The 27107-nt window shown below is 53.7% G+C and overlaps 1 protein-coding gene across 1 annotated transcript in view; it reads left to right on the top strand.

The window, feature by feature from the left end:
• Positions 1-26931, top strand: part of Dchs1 (dachsous cadherin-related 1) — a 34466-nt gene extending 7535 nt beyond the window's left edge. The window contains exons 2-21 of the mRNA XM_051149154.1: positions 6734-8628; positions 14007-14195; positions 14290-14521; positions 14658-14894; positions 15126-16151; positions 16352-16545; positions 16782-16878; positions 16972-17129; positions 17314-18175; positions 18266-18505; positions 18635-18760; positions 19248-19457; positions 20607-21485; positions 21604-21717; positions 21863-22074; positions 22165-22319; positions 22503-22633; positions 22717-23000; positions 23337-23475; positions 23794-26931. Of these exons, the coding sequence (XP_051005111.1) occupies positions 6847-8628; positions 14007-14195; positions 14290-14521; positions 14658-14894; positions 15126-16151; positions 16352-16545; positions 16782-16878; positions 16972-17129; positions 17314-18175; positions 18266-18505; positions 18635-18760; positions 19248-19457; positions 20607-21485; positions 21604-21717; positions 21863-22074; positions 22165-22319; positions 22503-22633; positions 22717-23000; positions 23337-23475; positions 23794-26405 (9879 nt within the window). The 5' untranslated portion in view covers positions 6734-6846 and the 3' untranslated portion in view covers positions 26406-26931. The remainder of the gene's footprint in view (positions 1-6733; positions 8629-14006; positions 14196-14289; positions 14522-14657; positions 14895-15125; positions 16152-16351; positions 16546-16781; positions 16879-16971; positions 17130-17313; positions 18176-18265; positions 18506-18634; positions 18761-19247; positions 19458-20606; positions 21486-21603; positions 21718-21862; positions 22075-22164; positions 22320-22502; positions 22634-22716; positions 23001-23336; positions 23476-23793) is intronic.
• The last annotated feature ends 176 nt before the right edge of the window (positions 26932-27107 follow it).

The raw sequence follows: 27107 nt of genomic DNA, 5'->3' as shown, positions 1-27107 counted from the left end.
GGGCCAGCCTGGGCCACAGAGGACTCTGTCTGGGGAAAAAAGAAGAAAGGTTAACAAGTAACTTTCTCGTTTGTGTTGCTGGAGTCTGTGCCACTCGCCTGCCCTCCTGTCTCTCTGTCATAGGGATGCAGTAAGCGTGCATTAATGGGTTAATCCATGCTGAATCCAATCTGGTTGTGCCTGCATGTGAGTCAGTGCATTCTCTCTGGTCTCCTGATGCAGGAGCCTTGCTCCATTAACACTCTCCTGACGCGGTTCTTTCCAGCACCATCAGTCGCCTCCTTACTGCTGCATCCAGCAGCTACTTCTCAGCCCATCTCTCCTCACTGGAACTCTTGACAGCATCGGGCATGCTTGATCTTTCCCTCCTCTTGAAGTTTCCTCCTTCACGTCTGAGATGTTCCCTCCAGGAAGAAGAGACGTCTCAGCTTCTCTTCCTTCGGGACCATTTGCGGAGCTTGGGCCTAGATTCTTCTCACTCTCTGCACCCTATGGGATTGGCATCGCCACACCCACAGTTCTCAGTAACTTGGCAGTTTGTCCATATCTGTACCTCTCCTGAAGTCCAGGCCTGCAGATCCAATTGTGCCTGGGACATCTATCTCCGTGTTGGGATCCCCAAGAAGTACTCCCCAAATGGCTTCTCTTCTTCCGTATCCTAACAGCACCACCTTGATATCCGGGCCAAAGAACGTTGAGCTTCCCCTCCGTTCCTTCCTGCAGATTCCTCAGCCAAGTCCTGGCCACTTCACCACTTGCCATCTTCCACACCTCTGTCCTTTCTGCACCCCCACCACTAACGTGACTGCTCCCGACTCCTCACACCTGCTCTCCCTCCTTCTCCAGACTGGCTGCCTTCACCATTCTGCTAGGGTGCTCCGCTCAGCTTCCCCGCCATTTCTTCCTCTGTTTCTCTTCTCTCTTAAGTTGCAGGCATCATGGAGTATGCATAGTCCTGTGATCAGATTAGGGGACATTAACTCGGGAAAAGTGTTTCACTCTGAGCCTCCATTTCCTCACTGGAAATTGGAAGCCGGGATTCCTTCCTCGCAGGGTCGTTATGACGATTAAATGAGATACTGTCTGTGAACCACCTGGCACGGGGCCCAGCACACAGCAAAAGCTCAGAAACAGACCCTTTTCTGCTTTCCTTTCCTTTCCTCAGCCTCTCCCTGGAGTACCTCCTGGGACTGCATCCTTGGTAGGATAGAGCAGGCCTTGGCAGTGCCCTGGCCACTGCCTGGGGGTGGAGACTGGGGGTTGTCTTGTGGACATCCAGAAAGCTACTCTCTGAGCCTCCTCCTCCTCCAACCACCTCTCTCCCCTCCCTTTTCTCCAGCTTTGGTTCCTGCTCCCTCCCCAGCAGCCCCCACCCCCTGGTCTGACTGCTCCTCCTCCCAGCCTCTCCTTCCTGGGCTCTAGTACTTGCTCTCCCTCAGGCTTGCTTCCTCCACCCTTTCTTCCTCCTGTCTTTATGCCTAGGCCTGGATCCACATCTCCCTTTGCTTTGCTGAGGCTTCTCTCTTCTTCTCCCACTTCTAGCTCAACTGCTGGTTTTATAGCCCCCCTCCTCACCACTGTTGTCTTTCTGGCCCTGCCCCTTGCTGGCCCTGGGACAGGAAGTTGAGGGAGGAGGCCTAGGCGGTGCCAGCTCCCCTAGCATGCTTCCCCTTCTGTACCTCTGGGCCACTCCTATACTTCCTCCTGGAGAGATTCTTCCTTCCCTTGTGCTCCCTCCGGTCCTCCCCACAGCCCACCTTTCTTTCCTCTCCCATGTTCCTAGTTGCTCCCAGGCCCCAGTAGACACACACGCTGGGGACAGGAGGGAGGGGGAGGCGCTCTGTTAGCTAAGGGGGAATTGACATCACGTTTCAGGCCCCAATGAACAGTCTTGCCCCTCCCCCTCTTAATGAGAACCAGCTGTGGTTCCAGAGGCCCAGATGTGGGGCTAGAGGGGGAGAGCGAGATGGAGTCAGAACCAAGTAACAGGACTGAGGACAAAGTGAGGGCATGTGGTAAGGCAGCACTGGATGGAAGAAGAGATGTGACAGAGCCGGACAGGGGGCAGGACAGATTGGCGGAAGGGGCGAGATGGATAGGACAGAGCTGGAAAGGCAGACAGGGAGAATTGGGAGGAGAAACACGTGTTAGGGAAGAGGCAGTGAGCAACACTGGTCAGATGGGAGGCATGGCGCTGGGAAGAAGCTGAAGAGAGGATGAGACGGTCTCGGGAGAGAGTCTGGAGTTCGAGTTTGGAACTGGAGGCCGTGGAGCAGGAAGTGATGAGGCATAGTCCAGACAGAGGCCCCAGGGACCTGGAGGTCACAGCTGCAGCCGCAGAGCTGACCACGAGTGCCCCGGCAGCGTGTGTGAAAGCATGCCTGCGTGTGGGTGGGTCTGGAAGTGTGTGTGCGCGTGCCTGCCTTGTCAGTCTGTGTGAAGCAGACAGTGGGCTTGCCGGGGCAGGGAAGGATATGTGTGTGAGTGTGCCTGTGTGTGTATTGAGGATGTGTATGTGTCTGTCTGTGTGAAACCCATGGACAAGTAGTTTTCTCTGTGTATGTGGGTTATATTTTTCTGAATTAATACACCAATACGTGTAAAGATGGGTTCCCGAATACATGTGACGAGGGGTGTCTGTATGTAACTTGGTTGTGTGTTAAAAGTAAGTCTTTGTGTACATGTGTGTTCTGAGTGTGCCTATCTACATGTGAGCAGCCTGGCTCTGAGAAGCTCTGTGTGAGCTTGGCTATCAGTATTCCAAGTGTGCTCAGGTGTGTGGAGGCCTGTTGGCTATCAGTATTCCAAGTGTGCTCAGGTGTGTGGAGGCCTGTCCTCTGTATGAGAGTGTCCAGGGGGAATTTGCAGTGGCCAGAGGCCTATGCTAGGTTAAGAAGAGGTTATACACGTCTGTAGTTGGAAAAACGGGGCGGCTTGTGCACAGGGGATCCATCCACCTGGGCCTGGAACCTTCCCCTGCAAGGCTGTTATCTGAGCATGTATCTCCTACTATGGACTTATCCTCTCATTCAGAAAGTCTGTTGATCATGTACTATGGCCATATTCCACATAAATGTGAGCAAGAAAATCTCCAGCCTCTCATACAAATTGGGTAAAAGACAAATAATTACAGTGCAAAGTGTGATAAGAAGATGGAGCTCACCGCGCATGACCTTCTCTTGCCAAGATCTGCTTACTGCTTCCTCACCGGCGACGGACGAAGTGTACAGGGCCAGCCCTTAGCCCTTCACCAGCCTCTGCGCTTAGATCCAGGCAGTCCACAGAGTGGGCAAATGAACAGTTAGACTGGATTCAAGGACTTGCTCTTAAAAAAAAAAAAAGAAAGAAAGAAAGTCTGTGTGTAGGGGGTATATGTACACATGTGTGTACAGGCACATGTGCCTTGGTGTTCTCTGTCACTCTTCCTCTTGTTCTTTTGAGACAGGTCTCTCACTGGACCTGGAGGTAGGTCGGTGGCCAGCGGGCCCCACTGATCACCTTGTCTATCCCCCCATGGTATAGGACTTACAGGGACAAGTGTAGATTTTCAAACTTTTCATGTGGGTTGTGAAGTCTGAACTCAGTTTCTCGCACTTGTGTAATGCTTGTACCACATTGAGCCATCTCTCCAGCCCACGCTTGCTTTTTATTGCCTTGTGAAGATGGGAGAGATGGGACTAGCAAGCGTAAGATAAGATCACAAAACACCCCTACCTTCAGGGTTACAAGGGCCTAGAGAAGAGCAAGTCCACAAAGGCCAGAGAACACACTTCTTCAGCAGCCACAGGACTGACCATGGGACCCCAGAGTCACGGGTTCATGTGCTCGCGCCTGCCATCTGAGCCCACACACCTGTAGGCGTGTCTCTGGGTGTGTGTGTGTGAGCGTGGCGAAATGGAAGCATGACTCTGACCACTCCTTCAGCACCGATATGCTCCTGTAATACCTTGACCATATTCCTGAAAAACCGGAGCCAAGACCTGTCCCATCCTGCAGGAGCCTCCCGTTGGTGCAGGAGTAGGCACAGGAACACAATCAGGACTGTTGAGCAATTTGTTGTCTGTGGTAGACTCCCCGGTAGAGTCCACGTTCCATGGAGGCAGGGGTGGGTATGTCACAGGAGAATCCCCAGAGGATAAGACCTTTAAACTGGATCTTGACATTTTAATAAGGGATGGCGCCATGGACAAGATTTTTAGAAGGGTGTCTTAAGAAGAGAGAATGCCACTTACAAAGCAAGAAAGAATTGAGGAGCGTAACATGGCATAAATAAAGTTTGGGAGTGCAAACTGCGGTGGGAGAAACTACAGGTAGGGAACATGAGAGGGATTGGCAGAGCTCGGGCTGCGAAGACACCAGTGTGAAGTGTCCTTCATGAGGAGGATCAGAAAGTCGCAACAGCCCTTTGAAACTTCAGCCACTAGCCTGCGTGTGTGTGTCTGAATCTCTTTTGAGGTAGAGGGACAGAAGTTTTCCGCTGTCAGGAATGTCAGAACCTTCTACGGACATGGTTAGGTTAAGCGTGTAGATCTCTCGGGTGAGGTGAAGACACATCAGAAGAGAGAGGAACGGGAACATCCGGAAGGAGCTGTTGAGAACATGGAAAGGAGAGGTGACCATGACGATGAAGCTTCATATGGCAACAGTGTGGAAAGGCTGGAAGTGAGATAGCCTGGGTGAAGTGGCCAGGTTAACAAAGTAGCTGTTAAGACTGAAGAAAAGATGGCCGGGGCATCACTCAAAAGGGAGGCAGAGGCAGGTGGATCTCTGTGAGTTTGAGGCCAGCTACACAGAGAAACCCGCTCCCCCCCCCCCAAAAAAAAAAAACAAACAAAGAAGAAGAAGAAGAAGAAAAGCAAAAACAAACAAACCAAAAACAAAAAACAAAAAAAAACTCAAAGAGAGCGTCTAGATCTCTGCTTTGAGGCATGGATGGATGGTGGTGCTATTCATGGGAAAGAAAATAGAGGTGAAAGATCAGACTGATGGCTAGGGATATGGCCTGGGATTGAGCAATCACTGACAAATAGATTAGACATAAAAAAAAATGATTGATAGAGTTGACTCAGAAGCACAGGAGTGGGAAAGCTGCCAGTCAGACTGTGAAGGTGGCAAAAGATGGTCCAGGACAGAGTCCTGGAAGGCTGGACAGAGAGAAGAGCTCATGAGGGAGCCTGAGGAGTGGACAGAGAAAAGTATGGACAGTAACTGTGGTAAAGCCCAGAAGAGTGGGCGTCAGGGAGTGAGTGGTCAGTGGTACAGAGTGACCCAGTGAGAGGAAGCTGTGACTGGCTCAGTGGAAGAGATGTCACAGAGCGGGAAACCTCTGCAGGGAGGAAGGGAGGTGGGAAGTGACACAGAGGGCGAGTGGAACAACCTTACAGGGACAGGGAACAGTGACTGTCCCCCTTCCCCACTGCAGCTGCCTCCCATCAACCACCGATTGGACTCTTGCCAGTCACCAAAGGGCTTGAACTTTGGCCATGTTTGAAACCCTCATTTTCAGAGGCATCTCCCCTGCCTGGTTTTATTTCTCAGTGTCTGACACCTAAGGACAGTTTGCCCAGCTGGTCGTTTGTGCCAGAATTTGCCCGCCATCCTTACAATCCCCATCCCCTCATCCCCTGCCTTCCAGGAGTCATGCCCTGCTCGTTGTACCCTGGTCCCCTGCCGCACACTCACCCATCGTTGCCCATTTTTATTGCGGACTCTCAGACAGATCAGTGTGGAAACAGTGCCGCGCCAAACCCCTCCTCTGTCCTATCAGCCTGTGCGTGTTCTGTCTGTAAGCCATGTTGTGGCGGTTGTTGAAATGTGTCAGTGTTCCTTTTGCACTTGGGCTAACGTCAGAATCCTCGCTGTGCTGTATGTATATATACTCTCTGCAGGAACATTACACCTTACAGGCGGTGCTTCCTAACTATGCCCCACCTCCTGCTCACCCACCCACCCACCCACCCCCACCCAGGGACGTTTTCAGATCTTCTTCTCGTGTGGATTCTAAGCCCTTCCAAATTCTGCTCACTCTTCCAGAATTGTCTTCTCATATCCCTCATCCCTGGCCACCGTTGTGTCGATAGCACCTACTGTTTGACTCTTGGACATGAATGTTACTTCCTCAGAACAGCTGCCGGTGACTATGCTAAGCTGCTTACATCCTCTCCTGCTTCCAAGACTTCCTCATAACCCTGTCGTGTTTGTAACTAACTGTTCAGCTTTCAGTTAAGCTCCATGAAACCAGGAGCTCTCCTCTTCTGTAGACTAGAGAGTGAAGCAGGGCTACAGAACACTGGATGTTTAAATACTGGTAGGAGCTCTAGCAGAGAGGAAAGGATTGGCAAAGTCGAACAGAGTTACCACATACGTAGTTATTGAGGCTAGAAAAGGGGTATTTGTCTTGGGTTCAAAATAAAAAAGAGGGTAGAAAAAGTCAGTCGTTTTAAGTTTAGAAATAGAAAAAAGAAAGTTTGTTAGGCATCCAATCCTGAAACACAGGAGCTGGAATAATCTGCTTAGTGATGGAGTTTGGGGTTTGCCAGGGCACAGACTGGAGGAGACTCTGGGAAGTCCCAAAGCACAGATTCCCAGGGAGGTACAGAAATGGCTGAGCTGCTGCGGCTCGAGCCCCTGCTGTTCTGGAGCACGTCTGGGATTTGGTGTGGTCTGGTTCCTAGTCTCTCTGGCCTCTTAATCCTTCCCCTATAATGACCCTTCCCCTCTGCTTTTCTCTTAGGTCAGGGAGCCTGAACTGCAGCTAGAGCCCAAGTTGGATCTGATCCAAAGCCTGAAATCAAGCTGGGCTGGAAGCCTGGTCTGGAGCTGGGGCTTCCGCTGGACTGCCCTGCCATGCAGAAGGGGCTGGGTGTTGCGCTCTCCTGCCCAGCCATGAAGAGCCTCAGGACTCTCCTGCTACCACTGCTGGTACTGTTGGGGACTAGAGTGCCAGGAACCTGGGGTCAGGCTGGGAGCCTGGACCTACAGATAGATGAGGAACAACCAGCCGGCACGCTGATTGGAGACATCAGCGCGGGGCTTCCGCCAGGCACTGCACCTCCTCCCATGTACTTTATCTCTGCCCAGGAAGGCAGCGGCGTAGGCACAGACCTCGCCATTGATGAACACAGCGGGGTGGTCCGTACAGCTCGTGTCCTGGACCGTGAGCGGAGAGACCGTTACCGTTTCACTGCGGTCACTCCTGATGGTGCCACCGTGGAAGTTACAGTGAGGGTGGCTGATATCAACGACCATGCACCGGCTTTCCCTCAGGCTCGGGCTGCCCTGCAGATACCTGAACATACAGCTCGTGGTACACACTACCCACTGGAGCCCGCTCGTGATGCAGATGCTGGCCGCCTAGGAACCCAAGGCTATGCACTATCTGGTGACGGGGCTGGAGAGACCTTCCACCTGGAGATGCGTCCTGGTCCTAATGGAGCTCCAGTGCCTGAGCTGGTAGTTGCTGGGGAGCTGGACCGAGAGAACCGCTCACACTACATGTTGCAGGTGGAGGCCTACGATGGTGGCTCACCCCCACGGAGAGCCCAGGCCCTGCTGGATGTGACACTGCTGGATATCAATGACCATGCCCCAGCTTTCAATCAGAGCCGATACCACGCTGTGGTATCTGAGAGTCTGGCCCCTGGCAGTCCTGTCTTGCAAGTGTTTGCATCTGATGCCGATGCTGGTGCCAACGGGGCTGTGACTTATGAGATCAACAGGAGACAGAGCGAAGGCGATGGGCCCTTCTCCATTGATGCACAGACGGGGCTTCTGAGGCTGGAGCGCCCACTGGACTTTGAACAAAGGCGAGTTCATGAGCTGGTGGTGCAGGCACGGGATGGTGGGGCTCACCCAGAGCTGGGTTCGGCTTTTGTGACAGTGCATGTGCGGGATGCCAATGACAATCAGCCCTCCATGACTGTCATCTTCCTGAGTGCTGATGGCTCCCCACGAGTGTCTGAGGCTGCCCCACCTGGACAGCTTGTTGCTCGGATTTCTGTGTCGGATCCGGATGATGGTGACTTCGCCCACGTCAATGTGTCCCTGGAGGGTGGAGAGGGCCACTTTGCCCTGAGCACCCAGGACAGTGTCATCTATCTGGTGTGTGTGGCTCGGAGGCTGGATCGGGAGGAGAGGGACGTTTATAACTTGCGGGTCACAGCCACGGACTCAGGCTCGCCCCCACTTCGGGCCGAAGCTGCCTTTGTGCTGCACGTCACTGATGTCAATGACAACGCGCCTGTTTTCGACCGCCAGCTCTACCGGCCTGAGCCTCTGCCTGAAGTCGCGTTGCCTGGCAGCTTCGTGGTACGGGTGACTGCCCGGGATCCAGACCAAGGCACCAATGGTCAGGTCACCTACAGTCTGGCTCCTGGGACTCACACGCACTGGTTTTCCATTGATCCCACCTCAGGCATCATCACCACGGCTGCCACGCTGGACTATGAGCTAGAACCTCAGCCACAGCTTATTGTGGTGGCCACGGATGGCGGCCTGCCTCCTTTAGTGTCCTCTGCCACCGTGAGTGTGGCCTTACAGGACGTGAATGACAACGAGCCCCAGTTCCAGAGGACTTTCTACAACGCTTCACTGCCTGAAGGTACCCAGCCCGGAACCTGTTTCCTGCAGGTGGGTAGGCCCTGCGGACAGCATTGTGGGCAAAAGTAGGTCTGAGGGCCACAGAGGACACCAGAGCAGGAGCCTATCTTTGCAGGCGTTGACGGGGACTTAAGCCACAGGGTTTGGTCCTGTTCCGTGAGCTCCAGCGTCTGTGCAGATATGTAGTGAGAAGAGGGCGGTAGGGTGCAAGAGCTCAGACCGGTAATCTTGGCAGTTGAGGAAACTGAGATGGGACATGGACGAGAAGTGTCATGAAGTGTCAGGGAACAAAAGAAACACTCTTCAAAGTCTCTAAGCTGCAGAGATGGAGTTTCTGTATACCCACATGGTTTCTGTTTCATAAAGGACAGGCCGGCATTCATGGAGGCAGCCTTCTATGCTTAGTCCAGTGTTAGCCTCTGCTGCAGGAAACCTCCATCCATTCCCTTGGACAGGAGCCTTGATGGGACACAGGGATTCGAGGACAAGGATGAGAGATAATAAGAACAATCTAATAAGATCCTAGTATGCAGAGGACCTCTCAGGGGAAGAAGAAAGAGATGGGGGAACACGAACCTAAGTCTGAGGCCATATTGCAGGAATCTTTGGCCACCATGTGTTAGGACTTTACTTGGAAAACAAAGGAGCGAGAAAGAGCATGATCAGATGATTTGTTTGCTTTTTGTTTTAAAGTAGCTAACTGGCTGTAAGAGTGAGGGATAGATGGATCAGCGTGAAAGGGATAGATGATGAATCAGTGTGTGAGGGATAGATGATCAGTGTGCGAGAGATAGATGATGGATCAGTGTGTGAGGGATAGGTGGGTCAAGTGTGTGAGGGATAAACCATTTCTGGCCTCTGTACGCCCAGCAATGTGCTCAGAGGAGAGAACAGGGAAAAGAGATATTCCCGTTCTCAGGCAGGACCCAGCCTCGCTAGGGAAGTCCAGCAATAACTAACGCTATAGAGTGCAGCACACAAAGCACTTCAGAGGCCCAGAGGAGGGGCCCGGGAGAACTAATGACACTCTGCTAAATGAATACTTTATGATAGGTGGACAGAGACACCGGGCCTACAAAAAGCTGTTGAATAAGCAGCTTTATTAAGCTATGTGAGCTTAATAAATGTTAAGACTACATTGTTCGGGTTGGTCTCAGTTATGAGATGAAAAAGAGTTGCTGGGAGAGAAGACAAAATAGTTAATGGGCTAGATCGCAGGCTTAGAAATCAAAGGAAGGTAAACCTGTCTTTTGGAAAGATGGCTTTGGCAACACCATGAAGTATAGCTGTGAGAGAGAAGACTGAGGGTAGGGAGGTCTCTTAAGAGACCGGCTTGCTGTATGGCCAACCCCTGAGTATCTTCTCAGAGGCTGCCTGCTGGCCAAGACTTCTAGGCTAGTGCCTGGGTCTGGCTGACGTCTTGCCTTCTGGCCAGATTCTGGATACTTGCCTGCCTGCTGCTGTCTGGCTCCCACCACCCACTCTCACATGTGTGGACTCTCTTGGCCAGGACCAGAGGATTATTGCTTCCAAACTTCTCCTCTCCCCGCTAGTTCCTGAAGCTCAAGAGCAGCTCTCCAGGTGGTTTCCTGTAGTTTCTGCTGTTAGAAACAATGAAGGAAAGATAAAAATGACCACGGGGAGTTCATAACTGCTACAAAGTCTTAAACATTTGATTTATCCAATGTACACTTATTAAACATCCACCGCATATGCCAGTCACCGTACTAGGGATACAGGATGTAGTAATGAATAAACCCAAATCGAATAAACCCTAATTAGCAAAGAAACAGCTTACTGTAATAAGAAAGTTTCCATGATGGGGTAATAAGCAGGGTGAAACTTTTCCCAAACCACAAGGGCTTCTGAGTTGAGACCTAAAGAATAAGAGGGAGTTTCTGGGGTGACCACACAGGCGAGAGGTCCCAGGCTAGGTGACACAGAGAAGTGAGAGCCTGGCTTGTTGAAGGGGCTCCAAGCAGCGCTGCTGGAGGCTGAGATATGAGATGAGAAGGCGCGACTGTGCCCGAGGCCAGCGAATGTGGAGCCCATACCAAGCCAAGGGGCGACGGTGCCCGAGGACAGCGAATGTGGAGCCCATACCAAGCCAGGGGGTTTTCTTCTCCTATGTAAAACACTGAAGCTTTTTTACTTGTTTCCTTTTTATTTTGTGTGCATTGGTGTTTTCCCTGCATGTGTGTCTGTGTGAGGGTGTTGGATGCACTGGAACTGGAATTACAGACAGTTGTGAGCTGCCATGTGGATGCTGGGAATTGAACCTGGGTCCTCCAGAAGAACAGCCAAGTGCTCTTAACTGCAGAGCTATCACTCCAGCCCTGAAGCTTTTTTTTTTTTTTTTTTTAGTACAGGAATAAAATTATCAAATATGTCTCCCAACTGGTTGTCAGTATAGGCTAGTGGCTTACAGCTGGGAGCAGTTCTGCCTTCCAGAGGAGACATTCAGCAATAATTAGACATTTGTATTGTTATAAGTGATGAGACGCTCTCAGGATCCAATGGGTAGAGGCCCAGGATGCTATTAACTATGATTTAATCACACACACAGTAGCCTCCAGAGTTGTGTGTGTGTGTGTGTGTGTGTGTGTGTGTGTGTGTGTGTGTGTGTGTGTGTGTGTTTAAGTAATCTGGCCTAAAATGTCAGAAGTATCAAGGTTGAGAACCCTTAATATAGGCTATGGGTTGGACAAGTCAGACACCTGTGAGAAGAGAATTAGAACGACTGTAATCCCAGCATTCGGGAGGCAGAGGCAGGTGGATCTTCATGAGTTCGAGGCCAGCCTTGTCTACAAAGTGAGTCCAGGATATTCAAGGCAACATAGAGGAAACCCTGTCTCGAAAAAAGCAAAACAAGACCAAAAAAAAAAAAAAAAGAGTAGGCCAAAGGAAAGCTGGCTCAGATGGAGAGACACACTCACATCAATATAGGGCAATAATGATGGCTTATTGGATCCCTGGCTGATTGATATACCAGGCAAGGGAAAGGAAAGAACTAACCTCTGGCTTGAGTGAGCAGATGGAAGAACCAGCAAGTTTGAAAGGATCATGGGTTTAGTGTTGGACAGTTTAGATTTAAGGTCACCGTGGGACATCCAGGTGGAGATCTTGAACAGACATCTGGATGTACAAGTTTCCAGCCTAGGGGAATGGTCCCCTAAGCTTAAAGCTTATTAGAGATGGTTCCTGAGGCTGGGAAAGTGAAAGAGGTCTGTAGAATGAAAAAAAAAAAAGCCAAGGAAAGAGTCCAGGGAACAGGATGAATAAAAGCAGCCAGAGTGCAGTAGCGGAGAAGTGCCTGTGGTGAGGGTGAGCCAGGAGGAGAAGCAGATTAGTATAGCAGCGAGAAATCAGAACAGGGGTGCACACAGAATGGGAAGATGCAGTATGTTTGGAGTCTGGTAGGAATGTCAGAGTTCTTAGAAAGGACTCTTTCTTTTATCCTTGAAATAGTGCTTCCGATGAGAGCCACAGGTCAAGTGCAGGTAAGAGGAGAAGCAATGAGCCTTCTAACAGCAGCACCACCGAGGCAGCATGGGAGACAGAGCTGAGAACCTGCTGAAAGTAGTCCACATTTGCAAAGAAACCTCTGAGCAGGGGGTCAGGAAATTCGCTTCTGCCTTGGTCATTTCCAGTCAATGGGCCCTGTGCCTTTTTGGGGGGTGGGTCATTTCCTGACAACTTCCCTTGACTGCTGTTTATTGCTTTCTTCCTGTGACAGAGTCAGAGGGCAGAGGTGTCTCACAGCTCCTGAAGGCAGCTGCAACTGTGCTGCTGCCTATGGGGATAGATGCAAGGGGCAAGTCTGTCTCCTGGGATATCCGGGCCCACAGCCACCATTAAGAGCTGGAGCAGGAGCTGTTTCCAGGGTTCAGCCATGGCAGGGTCTTAATGCCTCTCGGGAGGATAAACAATGGCACAGATCATTTCTGTCAAGGGCCTGGGTAACAATCAGAAATCCTTGGCCAGCTTTCTTTCTGAGCACATTTTCTGGCTGAGAAGGGGAACTCGGCAGCTTCCTTCTGCAGCGTATCATGACCCCGAGGTCTCTCTACCCACAAAGAGCACTTTGTCACAGCCTGCAGCAGTCAGCCACCCGCTAACCCACTCTGGACGGCCTAGTGTGCACCCAATGTGTAAAACTTAGCGTGAAGGAAAGTTTTGTTGCAAAGCAGGGTGACTGGACGCCTAGTCACTCGGTGCACAAATACGCACAGAGCGTGCACCTTTTACCTGGACCTGTCCTCGGCTCAAGTGCATGAGCCGCATCCAGGGATCACAGAGTAGATGCCATAGTGATCAGATCCAATGGTGTAATGAACACTCTCAGTGAAGATTAGACGTGTAAGCTGGGATGGATTAGTGGCACACTTGTAATCCTAGCACATAGGTGGGTGTGGCAGGAGGATCACGAGTTTAAGGCTAGCCTGAGCTGCACAGTGAGATTCCCATCTCGAAACAAAACTGCGCACGGGATTAGACTTAAAAAATATCAATCTTAGTTGCTCATCAACGGCTTCTCTGCTTGAGGTGCAGTAAGAGATCTGATGAGACTAGTGGTCTCCAGTGACCCTCTGGAATTAGAGGTTGCTGCCCTTGGTGCTCTCCTTTGTACTTAGGCCTCGCTATATGCAGATCCACTGCTCTCTGTGAAATGTGTTTGTAACCCCAGATGCATGCCGAGATGAGTCGCCTAGTACTCAGGCTCCCAGCTTGGGGTTGAGACAGGTGACTTGGCTCTCATCGTGTGATCAAGTGAACCTTCTGAGTTCTGTTTTGGTGACACTTTTTGTTGCATGTTTGCGCTTTTTTTTTTTTAAAGTAATCTTGTAGTTTAAAACAGTCCCCAAGTAGAACTACCTAGAGCAATAGAAGGGTGTGACGAGCCTTTTAGAAGAAAATGCACGCATTAGGTAAGCTTTGGTGCAACATGAATTATGGTGTCTGAGTATACCACGGCTGCGCCTTTCCTGGGTCGTGTCTGTGAAGGCACTGTTCGTGAATCAGCCCTCTATATTAACGTGCCTTCAGACACACCTCAAACAAGGCTACACACTGATGGCTGCAGCTGTGCTGCTGCCCACAGGGATTCATGCAGAAGAAAGGCTGTCTCCTGGGATATCTGGGCCCACCGCCACAGTAAAGAGCGGTTTCCAAGGTTCAGCCTTGGCAGGGTCTTAGCTCCCATTTAACAAAAAGACAATTGTAACCAGAGCCTCCATAGAACCTAAGCGGTGGGATCTGGCCTGGAGTTGGGTTTTGGTCTGTGTTCTAGTCCTCTGTGTGTCCACCATCCAGGGTCCTTGGGCACCAGTAGTGCTTTATAATCTCCGTTTAGCTATGGCCTTTCTGACCAGCAAGAGGGGGCATCACTTACCCCAGCCTCTCCCCAGGTAACAGCCACAGACGCTGACAGTGGTCCATTTGGCCTCCTGTCCTATTCCTTGGGTGCTGGCCTTGGAGCTTCTGGGTCTCCCCCATTCCGCATTGATGCCCACAGTGGTGATGTGTGTACCGCCCGGACCCTGGACCGTGACCAGGGACCTTCAAGTTTTGACTTCACGGTGACAGCTGTGGATGGGGTAAGTAAACCCCATCCTTGGCCAGGGAGATTGGGGTAGAGTTCTCACCACGGCTAGACAAGGCCTACTGACTGATGGCTGCATGTCCCACCAGGGAGGCCTCAAGTCCATGGTGTATGTGAAGGTGTTTGTGGCTGACGAGAACGACAACCCACCACAGTTCTATCCGCGGGAGTACGCTGCCAGCCTGAGCGCTCAGAGCACACCAGGCACAGCTGTGCTGAGGGTGCATGCCCATGACCCTGACCAGGGACCCCATGGGCGACTCTCCTACCACATCCTGGCTGGCAATAGTCCCCCACTCTTTGCATTGGATACACACTCAGGTGAGGAGCCTCCCATCACAAGGGCCTGCTCGCGGCCCCTTTTCCCCACCTGCCTAAATGACATATTGCCTCTTCTTTCCAGGGCTTTCCCCGCTATTCTTTGGCCCATCTACTTTTGCCTCTCTTCCTTCTCCAGGGCTGTTGACAGTAGCCTGGCCCTTGGCCAGACGGGCTAATTCTGTGGTGCAGCTGGAGATCGGGGCTCAGGATGGAGGTGGCCTGCAAGCAGAACCCATTGCCCGAGTCAACATCAGCATTGTGCCTGGCACCCCCACACCGCCTATATTTGAGCAACGACAGTATGTTTTTTCAGTGTCAGAGGATGTGGCACCAGGCACCAGTGTGGGCATAGTCCAGGCACACAACCCACCAGGTATCAGATATCCCAGGACAGTCTTCCATCCCAGGGTGACCCTAGGGCAGCGCACCACGGGGAACTCTAATACAAAAAACAAAACCACTGTGGCATATCCTAATGCCAACCAATTTCCCTGCCAACATCTGCCCCTTACTCCGTGAAGCACAAATGTGGGAACTGCCCTTCTTGGGATCAATAGATAATTCCTACCTCTTTCCTAATTAATGTTACTCTCTTTCTCTCTAGGTCGCTTAGGGCCTGTGACCCTCACCCTGTCAGGTGGGGACCCCCATGGGCTCTTCTCCCTAGATTCATCCTCAGGGTTATTAAAAACACTTCGCCCACTGGACCGGGAGATTCTGGGACCTGTCTTAGAGCTAGAAGTACGAGCAGGCAGTGGAACCCCCCCGGCTTTTGCGGTGGCTCGGGTCCGGGTGCTGCTGGACGACGTGAATGACAACCCTCCTGCCTTCCCCGCACCTGAAGACACTGTACTGCTGCCGCCAAACACTGCTCCGGGGACACCCATCTATACACTGCGTGCTCTAGACCCTGACTCGGGTGCTAACAGCCGAGTCACCTTTAGTCTACTTGCTGGAGGTGATGGCTCATTCACTGTGGACCCTACTACAGGCCACGTCCGGCTTATGGGACCTCTGGGGCCTCCAGGGGGGCCGGCCCATGAGTTGGAGGTGGAGGCCCGGGATGGAGGCTCCCCGCCGCGCATCAGCCACTTTAGACTTCGTGTGGTGATACAAGACTTGGGAGTCCATGGACTGGCACCACGATTTGACAGCCCTACCTACCGTGTGGACTTGCCCTCAGGCACTACCACTGGAACTCAGATCTTGCAAGTACAGGCCCAGGCACCAGATGGGAGCCCCGTCACTTATCATCTTGCAGCAGATGGAGCCAGTAACCCCTTTGGCTTGGAGCCGCAGAGTGGGTGGTTGTGGGTACGGGCAGCACTAGACCGAGAGTCCCAGGAGTTATACACACTGAAGGTGATGGCTGTATCTGGTTCCAAAGCTGAGCTGGGGCAGCAGACAGGCACGGCCACTGTGAGGGTCTTCATCCTCAACCAAAATGACCACAGTCCCCGCTTGTCCGAAGAGCCCACCTTCCTGGCTGTAGCGGAGAATCAACCCCCAGGGACCAGTGTAGGCCGAGTCTTAGCCACTGACAGAGACTCAGGACCTAACGGGCGCCTGACCTACAGCCTTCGACAGCTGTCAGAGGACAGCAAGGCCTTCCGCATCCACCCCCAGACTGGTAAGCACTGAGACCTCACAGCCTCATCTCCAGACTGGCAAATACCCAGACAGGATCCCCAGCCCAGATCTTGGCTATACAGGATTCAGCTTGGAGTTTAGCCCTGGTACTTGCCCACACTTCCCAGCCACGGCTTCTCTGTAGTGCCCTGGGCTCTGCATCCTTAAACATCCCATCACAGTCTCCATCTTCACTTCCAGGAGAAGTGACTACCCTCCAGACCCTAGACCGAGAGCAGCAGAGCAGCTTCCAGCTCCTGGTGCAAGTGCAGGACGCGGGCAGCCCGCCTCGCAGTGCCACAGGCACTGTGCATGTCGCCGTGCTGGACCTCAATGACAACAGTCCCACCTTCCTGCAGGCATCAGGGGCTGCTGGTGGGGGCCTCCCTATACAGGTATGTGAAGCACCAGGACCATGTTCTGAAAAAGTAGAAGAGAGATGGGGAGGTATCTCCCCATTTAAGCTGTATAAGTACCTCCCAGAACAGGTAAAAGACAAAAAATAAAACTAAAAAAAAAAAACAAAAACAAAAACAAAAACGAATTGTACCTATATAGGTGAATGAAAGCCAATTTGGGGTTATTTAAAGCACTAGAAGGAGACAACTGTAGGTGAGTTGTTTTCCCACAGGTACCAGACCGCGTGCCCCCAGGAACACTGGTAACAACTCTGCAGGCCAAAGATCCGGATGAGGGGGAGAATGGGACCATCCTGTACACCCTAACTGGTATGGGGGCAGGGAGGAGGGAACCTGGGAGTGATCTCACGGCATGTCTTGCTCCAGCTGCCAAAGCCTCATCCTTCCTCTGCTTGTCGCCAGGTCCTGGCTCTGAGCTCTTCTCTCTGCATCCTCACACGGGGGAGCTGCATACTGCAGCATCCCTGATTAGAGCAGAGCGGCCTCACTATGTGCTAACTCTGAGCGCTCACGACCAGGGCAGCCCACCTCGGAGTGCCAGCCTCCAACTGCTCGTGCAGGTATGGCTGCCTTTCCTAAAGTCCCCTGGTCTGGCCCTCTGGATCCCTTCCTGTAGATCCAGATTCTTGGACTCTCTTTGTCAGTCTACTCTGACCACCCTTCCCTAACTACCCAAGAAGCCAGCACAGACGCACTTTTACAGGGATCCTTCTGATTCAGTTTTCCCGCTCTGGTACGCAATAGGTGCTTCCCTCAACTCGCAAGGTGGAGTCACCAGAGCTCACAGAACCCGACTTGGCGGCAACAGTGCCTGTAGTCCTAACGGTGACAGCAGCTGAGGGCCTTCGACCTGGATCCCTGTTGGGTTCGGTGGCCCCGCAGGAGCCAGCTAGTGTGGGAGCACTCACCTACACTCTGGTGGGTGGTGCCGACCCGGAGGGCACCTTCGCTCTGGACTCGGCCTCAGGTCGCCTGTACTTGGCCCGTCCCTTGGACTTCGAGGGAGGACCCGCCTGGCGCGCGCTCACAGTGCGCGCAGAGGGACCGGGAGGCGCAGGCGCGCGGCTGCTCAGAGTGCAGGTGCGCGTGCAGGACGAGAACGAGCACGCGCCCGCCTTCGCGCGCGACCCCCTGGCACTGGCGCTACCTGAGAACCCCGAACCCGGCGCCACGCTGTACACTTTCCGTGCATCGGACGCGGATGGCCCGGGTCCCAATAGCGACGTACGATACCGCCTGCTGAGGCAGGAGCCTCCGGTGCCTGCCCTGCGCTTGGATGCGCGCACCGGGGCCCTCAGCGCTCCTCGTGGCCTGGATCGGGAGACCACGCCCGCGCTGTTGCTCCTCGTGGAAGCTACCGACCGTCCAGCCAATGCCAGCCGCCGCCGGGCAGCTCGCGTTTCGGCACGCGTCTTTGTCACGGATGAAAATGACAACGCCCCTGTCTTCGCCTCCCCGTCACGGGTGCGCCTCCCAGAGGATCAGCCTCCCGGGCCCGCGGCGCTGCACGTGGTAGCTCGGGATCCAGACCTGGGGGAGGCTGCTCGAGTGTCCTATCGCCTTGCGGCTGGAGGGGACGGTCACTTCCGGCTACACGCGACCACTGGTAAGGTTTGGGCCGGGAACGGGAGGCGTGGAGGTTGCTGAAGTGCTAGGAATGCTGAAGTTGTCTTCCAACCACCTTGCTGCTGCCTAGGAGCGCTGTCCGTGGTGCGGCCTCTGGACCGTGAACAGCGAGCTGAGCATGTACTGACAGTGGTGGCCTCGGACCACGGCTCCCCGCCACGCTCATCCACTCAGCTCTTGACCGTCAGTGTTGTTGACGTCAACGATGAGGCACCCACTTTCCCTCAGCAGGAGTACAGTGTCCTCCTTCGTGAGAACAGTCCTCCTGGTACATCTCTGCTCACTCTGAAGGCAACTGACCCTGACCTTGGTAAGACCTGTGGGGATGAATTATGGGAGGGGTGGAGTTGGAGGTGAATTGTGAGAGGGATGGAGGCGAGAGAATGAAAAAAATATATATACTTACCCTCTGATCGTCCTCCATTCTGCCTCTCCTCAGGGGCCAATGGGCAAGTGACTTATGGGGGTGTCTCTGGCGAGAGCTTCTCTCTGGACCCAAACACTGGAGTTCTCACCACTCTGAGGGCCCTGGATCGGGAGGAGCAGGAGGAGATCAATTTGACAGGTATCCTGACAGGATCTCCAAAAGCTAGAGGTGTTGTATACAACATAGCTAGGGTTACATTTTGAGAGCGTCAGGGTGTCAGAAAGAACTCACTTCTGCCTTGTCACCACTAGTTCTTCAGTGCATGCTGTCACCGCAGTCCCTCTACGCCTCTGGGTTAAACTGCAGCCACTTAGCAGAGGAGCATATTAATATTAGCTGAAAGGTTAAGAGGCTTGCTCAAACTAACAGGAAGCGGCAGGGCTGAGAGCGGACTCCCGGCTTTGATACCTACTTTATTGTCTTTTCTGCCACATCAGCATGGGAGGTGGCAAGGAAAAGAGCGGTTTTCTGGCATACATGTTATGTGTGCCCATGTGTGTGCCCCGGGGTATGCCGCGAGATACACATTTTCTGTTTTATACCTGGCAAGCATGTGTGAACCACATGGTAGGGTTTCTCCATGGCACAGGGTAGGGTAGATCTTGCTGATTCTGTTTCTCCACAGTATACGCCCGCGACAGGGGCTCGCCACCCCTGTTAACTCATGTCATAGTGCGAGTGACTGTGGAGGATGAGAATGACCATACTCCAACTTTCGGGAACACCCACCTCTCTCTGGAAGTGCCTGAAGGCCAGGACCCCCAAACCCTTACCACCCTGCGGGCCTCTGATCCAGACGGAGGACTCAATGGACAGCTACAGTACCGCATCTTGGGTGAGAGGCAGCCAGTGCCGCAAGGCCAGCACCTTCTTGCCCAGTTCATGGTGCTTCTTGGCTCTTGTCAGTTTCTGCCAATGTTTCTGTGTCTCGTTTCACTTCTTGTGTTTGTCCTACATATCAGCGTACTTAAAGTACCTCTTCCAGCTCTTTATTTTTTATTTTTGTTGTTGTTTTTCAAGACAGGGTTTCTCTGTTACACAGAGCCCTGGCTGTCATGGACTCTTTTTGTAGACCAGGCTGGCTTCAACTCACAGAGATCCACCTGCCTCTGCCTCCTGAGTGCTGGAATTAAAGGCGTGCACCACCCCACCCCCCCCCCACACCTATTTTCTTATCCTCCTAGTCCCTTTCTTATTTATCTCCCCCACACAGAGTCAGTTGCTCTCAAACTTTTTTGGCTTCAGAGACTCTTAAAGATTTGTGTGTATGTTATAGGGTCTCAACTATCTTGCTCAGGCTGGTCTTGAACTCATGATTTTCCAGTATCAGGCTGCACAGTAGCTGCTGGTATTACATCATTAACCCAGATACACTCTTAAGTTTTGAGAACCCTGAAGGGTTCTTATGTAGCACCTTAAAAAAAAATCAGCATTTGCTGTGTTTCCTATTAAAACTTACCAAAAAAAAAATTTAAACATCATGGAAGAACAAACAAGGATATTGCATCTCAGACAAACTGTTGGACAGTATTGAGGGTGTAGTCATCTTAAATGTAACTGAGGGTAGCCAGCACAAACTGAATCTCTGAAAACACTCCCATTTTTTTTTTCCTACCTAGAATATTCTGGGGAAACGGTTTACAAATACATGTTCCATCAACCAAGTGACGATGTCGTACAACATCCAAAAACCTCACTTTGCATCTGTGAGATGAGAATGAAAACACTACGTAATGTCTTAGGAAAATACTTTGATTTTTATATATATTTAAAGGGTTTCGGGGGACTCAGGGGCCCCAAGACCACACTCTGTGGTCTTTTGTAGTGTCCTTGTTTGCCCTTGGTGTTTCTTCTTCCTCTTTATCTTTGTGTTTCTTTGCCTTTGCCCCAGCTCCCTTCTACTGCTTGTTCCCTGCTATTCCCTGCATGTCACCTCCACCCATGGGCTGACATGCATATGTCTGTGTGTGCATATTCTCTGCAGATGGGGACCCTACAGGAGCCTTTGCCCTAGATCTTGCTTCCGGGGAGTTTGGCACCGTGAGGCCGCTAGACCGGGAGATAGAGCCAGCGTTCCAGCTGCAGATAGAGGCCAGGGATGGAGGTCAGCCAGCCCTCAGTGCCACCTTGCTTGTGACGGTGACGGTGCTGGATGCCAATGACCATGCCCCGGCCTTTCCCGTGCCTGCTTATTCTGTGGAGGTACCTGAGGATGCACCTGCAGGGACCCTTCTGCTGCAACTGCAGGCTCATGACCCGGATGACGGGGACAATGGCCGCGTGATGTACTACTTGGGCGCAGGCACAGCCGGAGCCTTCCTGCTGGAGCCTACCTCTGGGGAGCTGCGCACAGCAACAGCCTTGGACCGAGAACACTGTGCCAGTTACGCCTTTTCTGTGAATGCAGTGGATGGTGCAGCCGCGGGACCTCTGAGCACCACAGTACCAATCACCGTCACAGTCCGTGACGTCAATGATCACGCACCTACTTTCCCCACTAGTCCTCTGCGCCTCCGCCTACCCCGCCCAGGTCCTAGCCTCAGTAAGCCAACCCTGGCTCTGGCCACACTTCGAGCTGAAGATCGTGATGCCGGTGCCAACGCCTCCATCCTATACCGGCTGGCAGGCACGCCACCACCTGGCACCACTGTGGACTCTTACACTGGTGAGATCCGTGTGGCTCGCTCCCCTGTAGCCCTGGGACCTCGGGATCGTGTCCTCTTCATTGTGGCTACTGACCTTGGCCGGCCAGCTCGCTCTGCCACTGGTGTGGTCATTGTTGGAATACAGGGAGAGTCTGAGCGTGGACCCCGCTTTCCCAGAGCTAGTAATGAGGCTGTGCTCCGTGAAAATGCACCCCCAGGTGGGTCTCTGGTTATATGTCCCAGATTTGAATCCCTATAGGAACTGAGGTTAGCCATTGACAATGTAATGACTATAGTCCAGGCAATACCACATTTCCTCTCCTGTCTTCCCCACAGGGACTCCAGTTACCTCCCCAAAGGCTGTCCATTCAGGGGGCTCAAATGGACCAATCACCTATAGCATTCTCAGTGGGAATGAGAGAGGGATATTCTCCATTCAGCCTAACACAGGTAAGGAACAGGAACAGTCTTGTAAGGGAAAAGGCTCCCAAGGGAGTGGGTTCTCGGGCCAGAGGAGTTTTCGGTGGGAGGAAGAGTTGCCCTCAGCTCCAGAGCAAGGAAAGGAGCTGTCGCTGATGCAGCCTGTCCCCCACAGGAGCCATCACCGTTCGCTCAGCAGAGGGGCTTGACTTTGAGACAAGCCCCCGGCTACGGCTGGTGCTACAGGCGGAGAGTGGAGGAGCCTTTGCTTTCTCGGTGCTGACCCTGACCCTTCAAGATGCCAATGACAATGCTCCCCGTTTCCTGCGGCCTCACTATGTGGCTTTCCTGCCGGAGTCCCGACCCTTGGAGGGGCCCCTGCTGCAGGTGTGGGGTGTGATGGGAAGATGAGGGTGCAGGGGCTGGTCAGACCTGTTGGTGGTCAAGCCGGTGCCAGCACTCTCCTGTGCTCACCAGGTGGAAGCAGATGACCTGGATCAAGGCTCTGGAGGACAGATCTCCTATAGTCTAGCTGCATCCCAGCCAGCGCGGGGCTTGTTCCATGTAGACCCAGCCACAGGCACTATCACTACCACAGCCATCCTGGACCGGGAGATCTGGGCTGAAACACGGTGAGAGAGACCTGGCACCAGTGGGTCCAAGACCCCGCCTTGCGTCTGTCTGGATTCAAGCCCTGTCTTGCATTTCTCTCACTCCTTAGGCCACACCTAGAGTTCCTCCAAAGCCAAGCTTTGCCCTTCCCAGGTTTCACTCCCATCTCTAGGCCCTGCTCCCTGACTATGCTCTGTGTCTAGGCTGGTACTGATGGCCACAGACAGAGGAAGCCCAGCCCTGGTGGGCTCAGCTACCCTGACAGTGATGGTCATCGATACTAATGACAATCGTCCCACCATCCCCCAGCCCTGGGAGCTCCGAGTGTCAGAAGGTGAGGGCTGAGTGAAAAAAGGAGGTACGAAGGGCTCCTGTGGTGTGGAGAATCCTACAGCCAACTTTCCCTGTGTTCTGCAGATGCACTATTGGGCTCGGAGATCGCACAGGTAACTGGGAATGATGTGGACTCAGGACCAGTGCTATGGTATGTGCTGAGCCCCTCTGGGCCTCAGGATCCCTTCAGTATTGGCCGCTATGGAGGACGTGTCTCCCTCACTGGACCCCTGGACTTTGAGCAATGTAACCACTACCACTTACAGCTGCTGGCACATGATGGGCCTCATGAGGGCCGTGCCAACCTCACAGTGCTTGTGGAAGATGTCAATGACAACTCACCTACCTTCTCACAGAGCCTCTACCAGGTACCAACTCTCTATGGATGTCCCCGTACCTGGGTCTGGGGCTCTTTCTGTTGGAGTAACAGAACAGAGGTAGAAATGGGTAGACTGGGCTGGATGTTGGCGTTGATCTGGGAATGGGTGGGGAGTGTCCCATTTTAGGGTGGCTTTTCAGGTCCTGTGACCTGCATCCGAGTTCTGCATCCTGTGGTGAGAAGGGATGCTAATTCCTATGCTAAGGAGTATGCCTCTAAGTTGGACGCCAAGTATAGTTCATGGGTCCGAGCTCCAGCTCATAGGCTAAGGGGGACAGTAGGATAGCGGGGAAGCTTGCCACAAATAAATCCTGTTACTCCTCAGGTAATGATGCTGGAGCACACCGCGCCTGGCAGTGCCATTCTCTCCGTCTCTGCCACTGACAGAGACTCAGGTGCCAATGGTCACATCTCTTACCATCTGGCTTCCCCTGCTGAGGGCTTCAGTGTTGACCCCAACAATGGTATGTCTGCCCCAGAATCCGGTCCCTTTGTCACTGACTCTATGGGGTTATATTTGGCAATTGGTTACTTTGTCATATCTCGATTCCTGGGTCTCTGATCCAGGGAGGACATCCACTCCCCTTCATCTTTAATAAAAGTCCCCCCTGAAGACACTATGCACTGTCCCAGCACATAAGCCATTCCTACAAGTCTGGCTCCCAAAGCCACAGCCTAAACCTGCCCACCCCCACCCCCACCCCCCAGCCCCAGAGAGTTGCTCTTTTTGACACACTGGCATCACCAAATGTTTGTTTCTTTCTCTTCCCCTCCCATCTCAGGAACTCTGTTCACAGCAGTAGGAGCCGTGGCCTTAGGCCACAAGGGGCCTGGAGTGGTGGACGTGGTACTGGAGGCACGAGACCACGGGGCCCCAGGCAGGACAGCACGGGCCACGGTGCATGTGCAGCTGAAGGACCAGAATGACCACGCCCCGAGCTTCACGCTGGCCCACTACCGTGTTGCCGTGTCTGAAGATCTGCCCCCTGGTTCCACCCTGCTCACCCTGGAGGCCACAGACGCTGATGGAAGCCGCACCCATGCCACAGTGGACTACAGCATCATCAGTGGCAACCGAGGCCGAGTCTTCCAGCTGGAACCCCGGCTGGCTGAGGCGAGCGATGGTGTTGGACCAGGTCCCCAGGCATTGGGCTGCCTGGTGTTGCTTGAGCCTCTGGACTTTGAAAGCCTGACACAGTACAATCTAACCGTAGCTGCAGCTGATCGGGGACAACCACCCCGCAGCTCAGCTGTGCCAGTGACTGTCACAGTACTCGATGTCAATGACAACCCGCCTGTCTTTACCCGGGCCTCCTACCGTGTGACAGTACCTGAAGACATGCCTGTTGGAGCCGAGCTGTTGCACGTGGAGGCCTCCGATGCTGACCCTGGATCTCATGGCCTTGTGCATTTCACCCTCAGCTCAGGAGACCCTCTGGGGCTCTTTGAGCTGGATGAGGGCTCAGGTGCTCTGCGACTGGCCCGCCCTCTGGACTGCGAAACCCAGGCTCGACACCAGCTTGTGGTGCAGGCAACTGACCCCGCAGGAGCACATTTTGCTTTGGTACCAGTGACAGTGGAGGTCCAGGATGTGAATGACCATGGCCCAGCCTTCCCATTGAAGCTGCTCAGCACCAGCCTCGCCGAGAACCAGCCTCCAGGCACTCTTGTGACCACGCTGCATGCAATTGATGGGGATGCGGGCACTTTCGGTAGACTCCGATACAGCCTGCTGGAGGCAGTGCCAGGGCCTGAGGGTCGTGAGGCGTTTTCACTGAACAGCTCCACAGGGGAGCTGCGGGCACGGGTTCCTTTTGACTATGAACACACAGGAAGCTTCCGTCTGCTCGTGGGTGCTGCCGATGCCGGGAATCTCTCAGCCTCCGTCACGGTGTCCGTGCTGGTTACTGGAGAAGATGAATACGATCCTGTATTCCTGGCTCCATCTTTCCATTTCCAAGTGCCAGAAGGGGCCCAGCGTGGCCACAGCCTGGGTCACGTGCAGGCCACAGATGAGGATGGTGGTGCCGATGGCCTGGTGCTCTATTCGCTGGCTACCTCTTCCCCCTATTTTGGCATCAACCAGACGACAGGGGCTTTGTACCTTCGAGTGGACAGCCGGGCACCAGGAAGTGGAACAACCACCTCTGGGGGTGGGGGCCGGACCCGACGTGAAGCGCCCCGGGAGTTAAGGCTGGAGGTAATAGCAAAAGGGCCTTTGCCTGGATCCCGGAGTGCCACAGTGCCTGTGACTGTGGATATTACCCATACTGCTCTAGGCCTGGCACCTGACCTCAACTTGCTATTGGTAGGGGCTGTGGCAGCCTCTTTGGGAGTTGTGGTGGTGCTTGCCCTGGCAGCTCTGGTCCTGGGTCTCGTTCGGGCACGGAACCGCAAGGCTGAAGCAGCCCCTGGCCCAATGTCACAAGCGGCACCCATAGCCAGTAGCTCTTTACAGAAGCTGAGCCGGGAACCCCCAAGTCCACCGCCCTCTGAACACTTGTATCATCAGACTCTCCCCAGCTACGGTGGGCCAGGCGCTGGAGGACCCTACCCTCGCGGTGGCTCCCTGGACCCTTCGCATTCAAGCGGCCGAGGCTCAGCAGAGGCTGCCGAGGATGACGAGATCCGCATGATCAACGAGTTTCCCCGCGTGGCCAGTGTGGCCTCCTCCCTGGCTGCCCGAGGCCCTGACTCAGGCATCCAACAGGATGCAGATGGATTGAGCGACACATCCTGTGAGCCTCCTGCCCCTGACACCTGGTATAAAGGCCGAAAGGCAGGGTTGCTGCTGCCAGGTGCGGGAGCCACTCTGTACCGAGAGGAGGGGCCTCCGGCTACCGCTACAGCCTTCCTGGGGGGCTGTGGCCTGAGCCCTGCACCCACTGGGGACTATGGCTTCCCAGCAGATGGGAAGCCATGTGTAGCTGGTGCACTGACGGCCATCGTGGCTGGTGAGGAAGAGCTCCGTGGCAGCTATAACTGGGACTACCTGCTGAGCTGGTGCCCTCAGTTCCAGCCTCTGGCCAGTGTCTTCACAGAGATTGCTCGGCTCAAGGATGAAGCTCGGCCGTGTCCTCCTGCTCCCCGTATCGACCCGCCACCCCTCATCACTGCTGTGGCCCACCCAGGAGCCAAATCTGTTCCCCCGAAGCCTGCAAGCACAGCAGCAGCCCGGGCCATCTTCCCACCAGCCTCCCACCGTTCCCCCATCAGCCATGAAGGTTCCCTGTCCTCAGCTGCCATGTCCCCCAGCTTCTCACCCTCACTGTCCCCTTTGGCTGCTCGCTCCCCCGTTGTCTCACCATTTGGGGTAGCCCAGGGCCCCTCAGCTTCAGCACTCAGCACAGAGTCTGGCCTGGAGCCGCCTGATGACACAGAGTTGCGCATCTAGCTGTGGCCCATAACTGGGCCCCGACTTGGGACACGTCCAGTGTCCCCAAAGCAGGCCCCATTCTCAGCCTGCCCCGGGCAGCCTCGGACCATGACTGGCCATGGGGAGGCCACCACCAGTCCCCAGCTCTCCAAACCCCAAACTCTTATAGTTGGGACAGGTCCCACATTTTACCAAGTCTCCTCAGCACTAGGACCACAGAGCGCCTGTTGGTCACTGACCTGTGGCCAGATCCAGTGTGGGGAGAAATAAGGATGAGGCAACAGCCTCGGGTTCTCTTCAGCCAAGACTTCCTGCCCTGCACCAGCACCCTGCGATGGAGCTGAGACTTTATTTATTGGGGGGTAGGGGGATGGGGGAGGTCCCTCCAACCTGTTTGGACCCAACTTCTTTGGGTTCCTCTGACACCCCTGCCCCTGCCCAGAACAAGTGCCAATTCTCACTCTGGAGCCTTAATAAACTGCAGTTTGTATCCAGCCTCTGGCTCTATTCTGTCAGGGCAACCAGAATTCACCTGGCATAGTACTGTGGATACCTGGCACAGTACCTTAGGAGGCCCAAAGGGAGGAAGCACACCAGGACATCTGGAGTAGAACTGGCTCTGGATGCTCACGAGCCTAGCTTTGGCCTCTGCAGCTTTTCCCTCGACCCGTGATCAGGACCTCGGATGTAATGATTTCCCGGGAGAGACTGGCTGAGTAG

This window comes from Acomys russatus, chromosome 7, assembly GCF_903995435.1.
Source record: "Acomys russatus chromosome 7, mAcoRus1.1, whole genome shotgun sequence".
NCBI lineage: Eukaryota > Metazoa > Chordata > Mammalia > Rodentia > Muridae > Acomys > Acomys russatus.
This window is presented reverse-complemented; position numbering and strand designations above follow the sequence as displayed.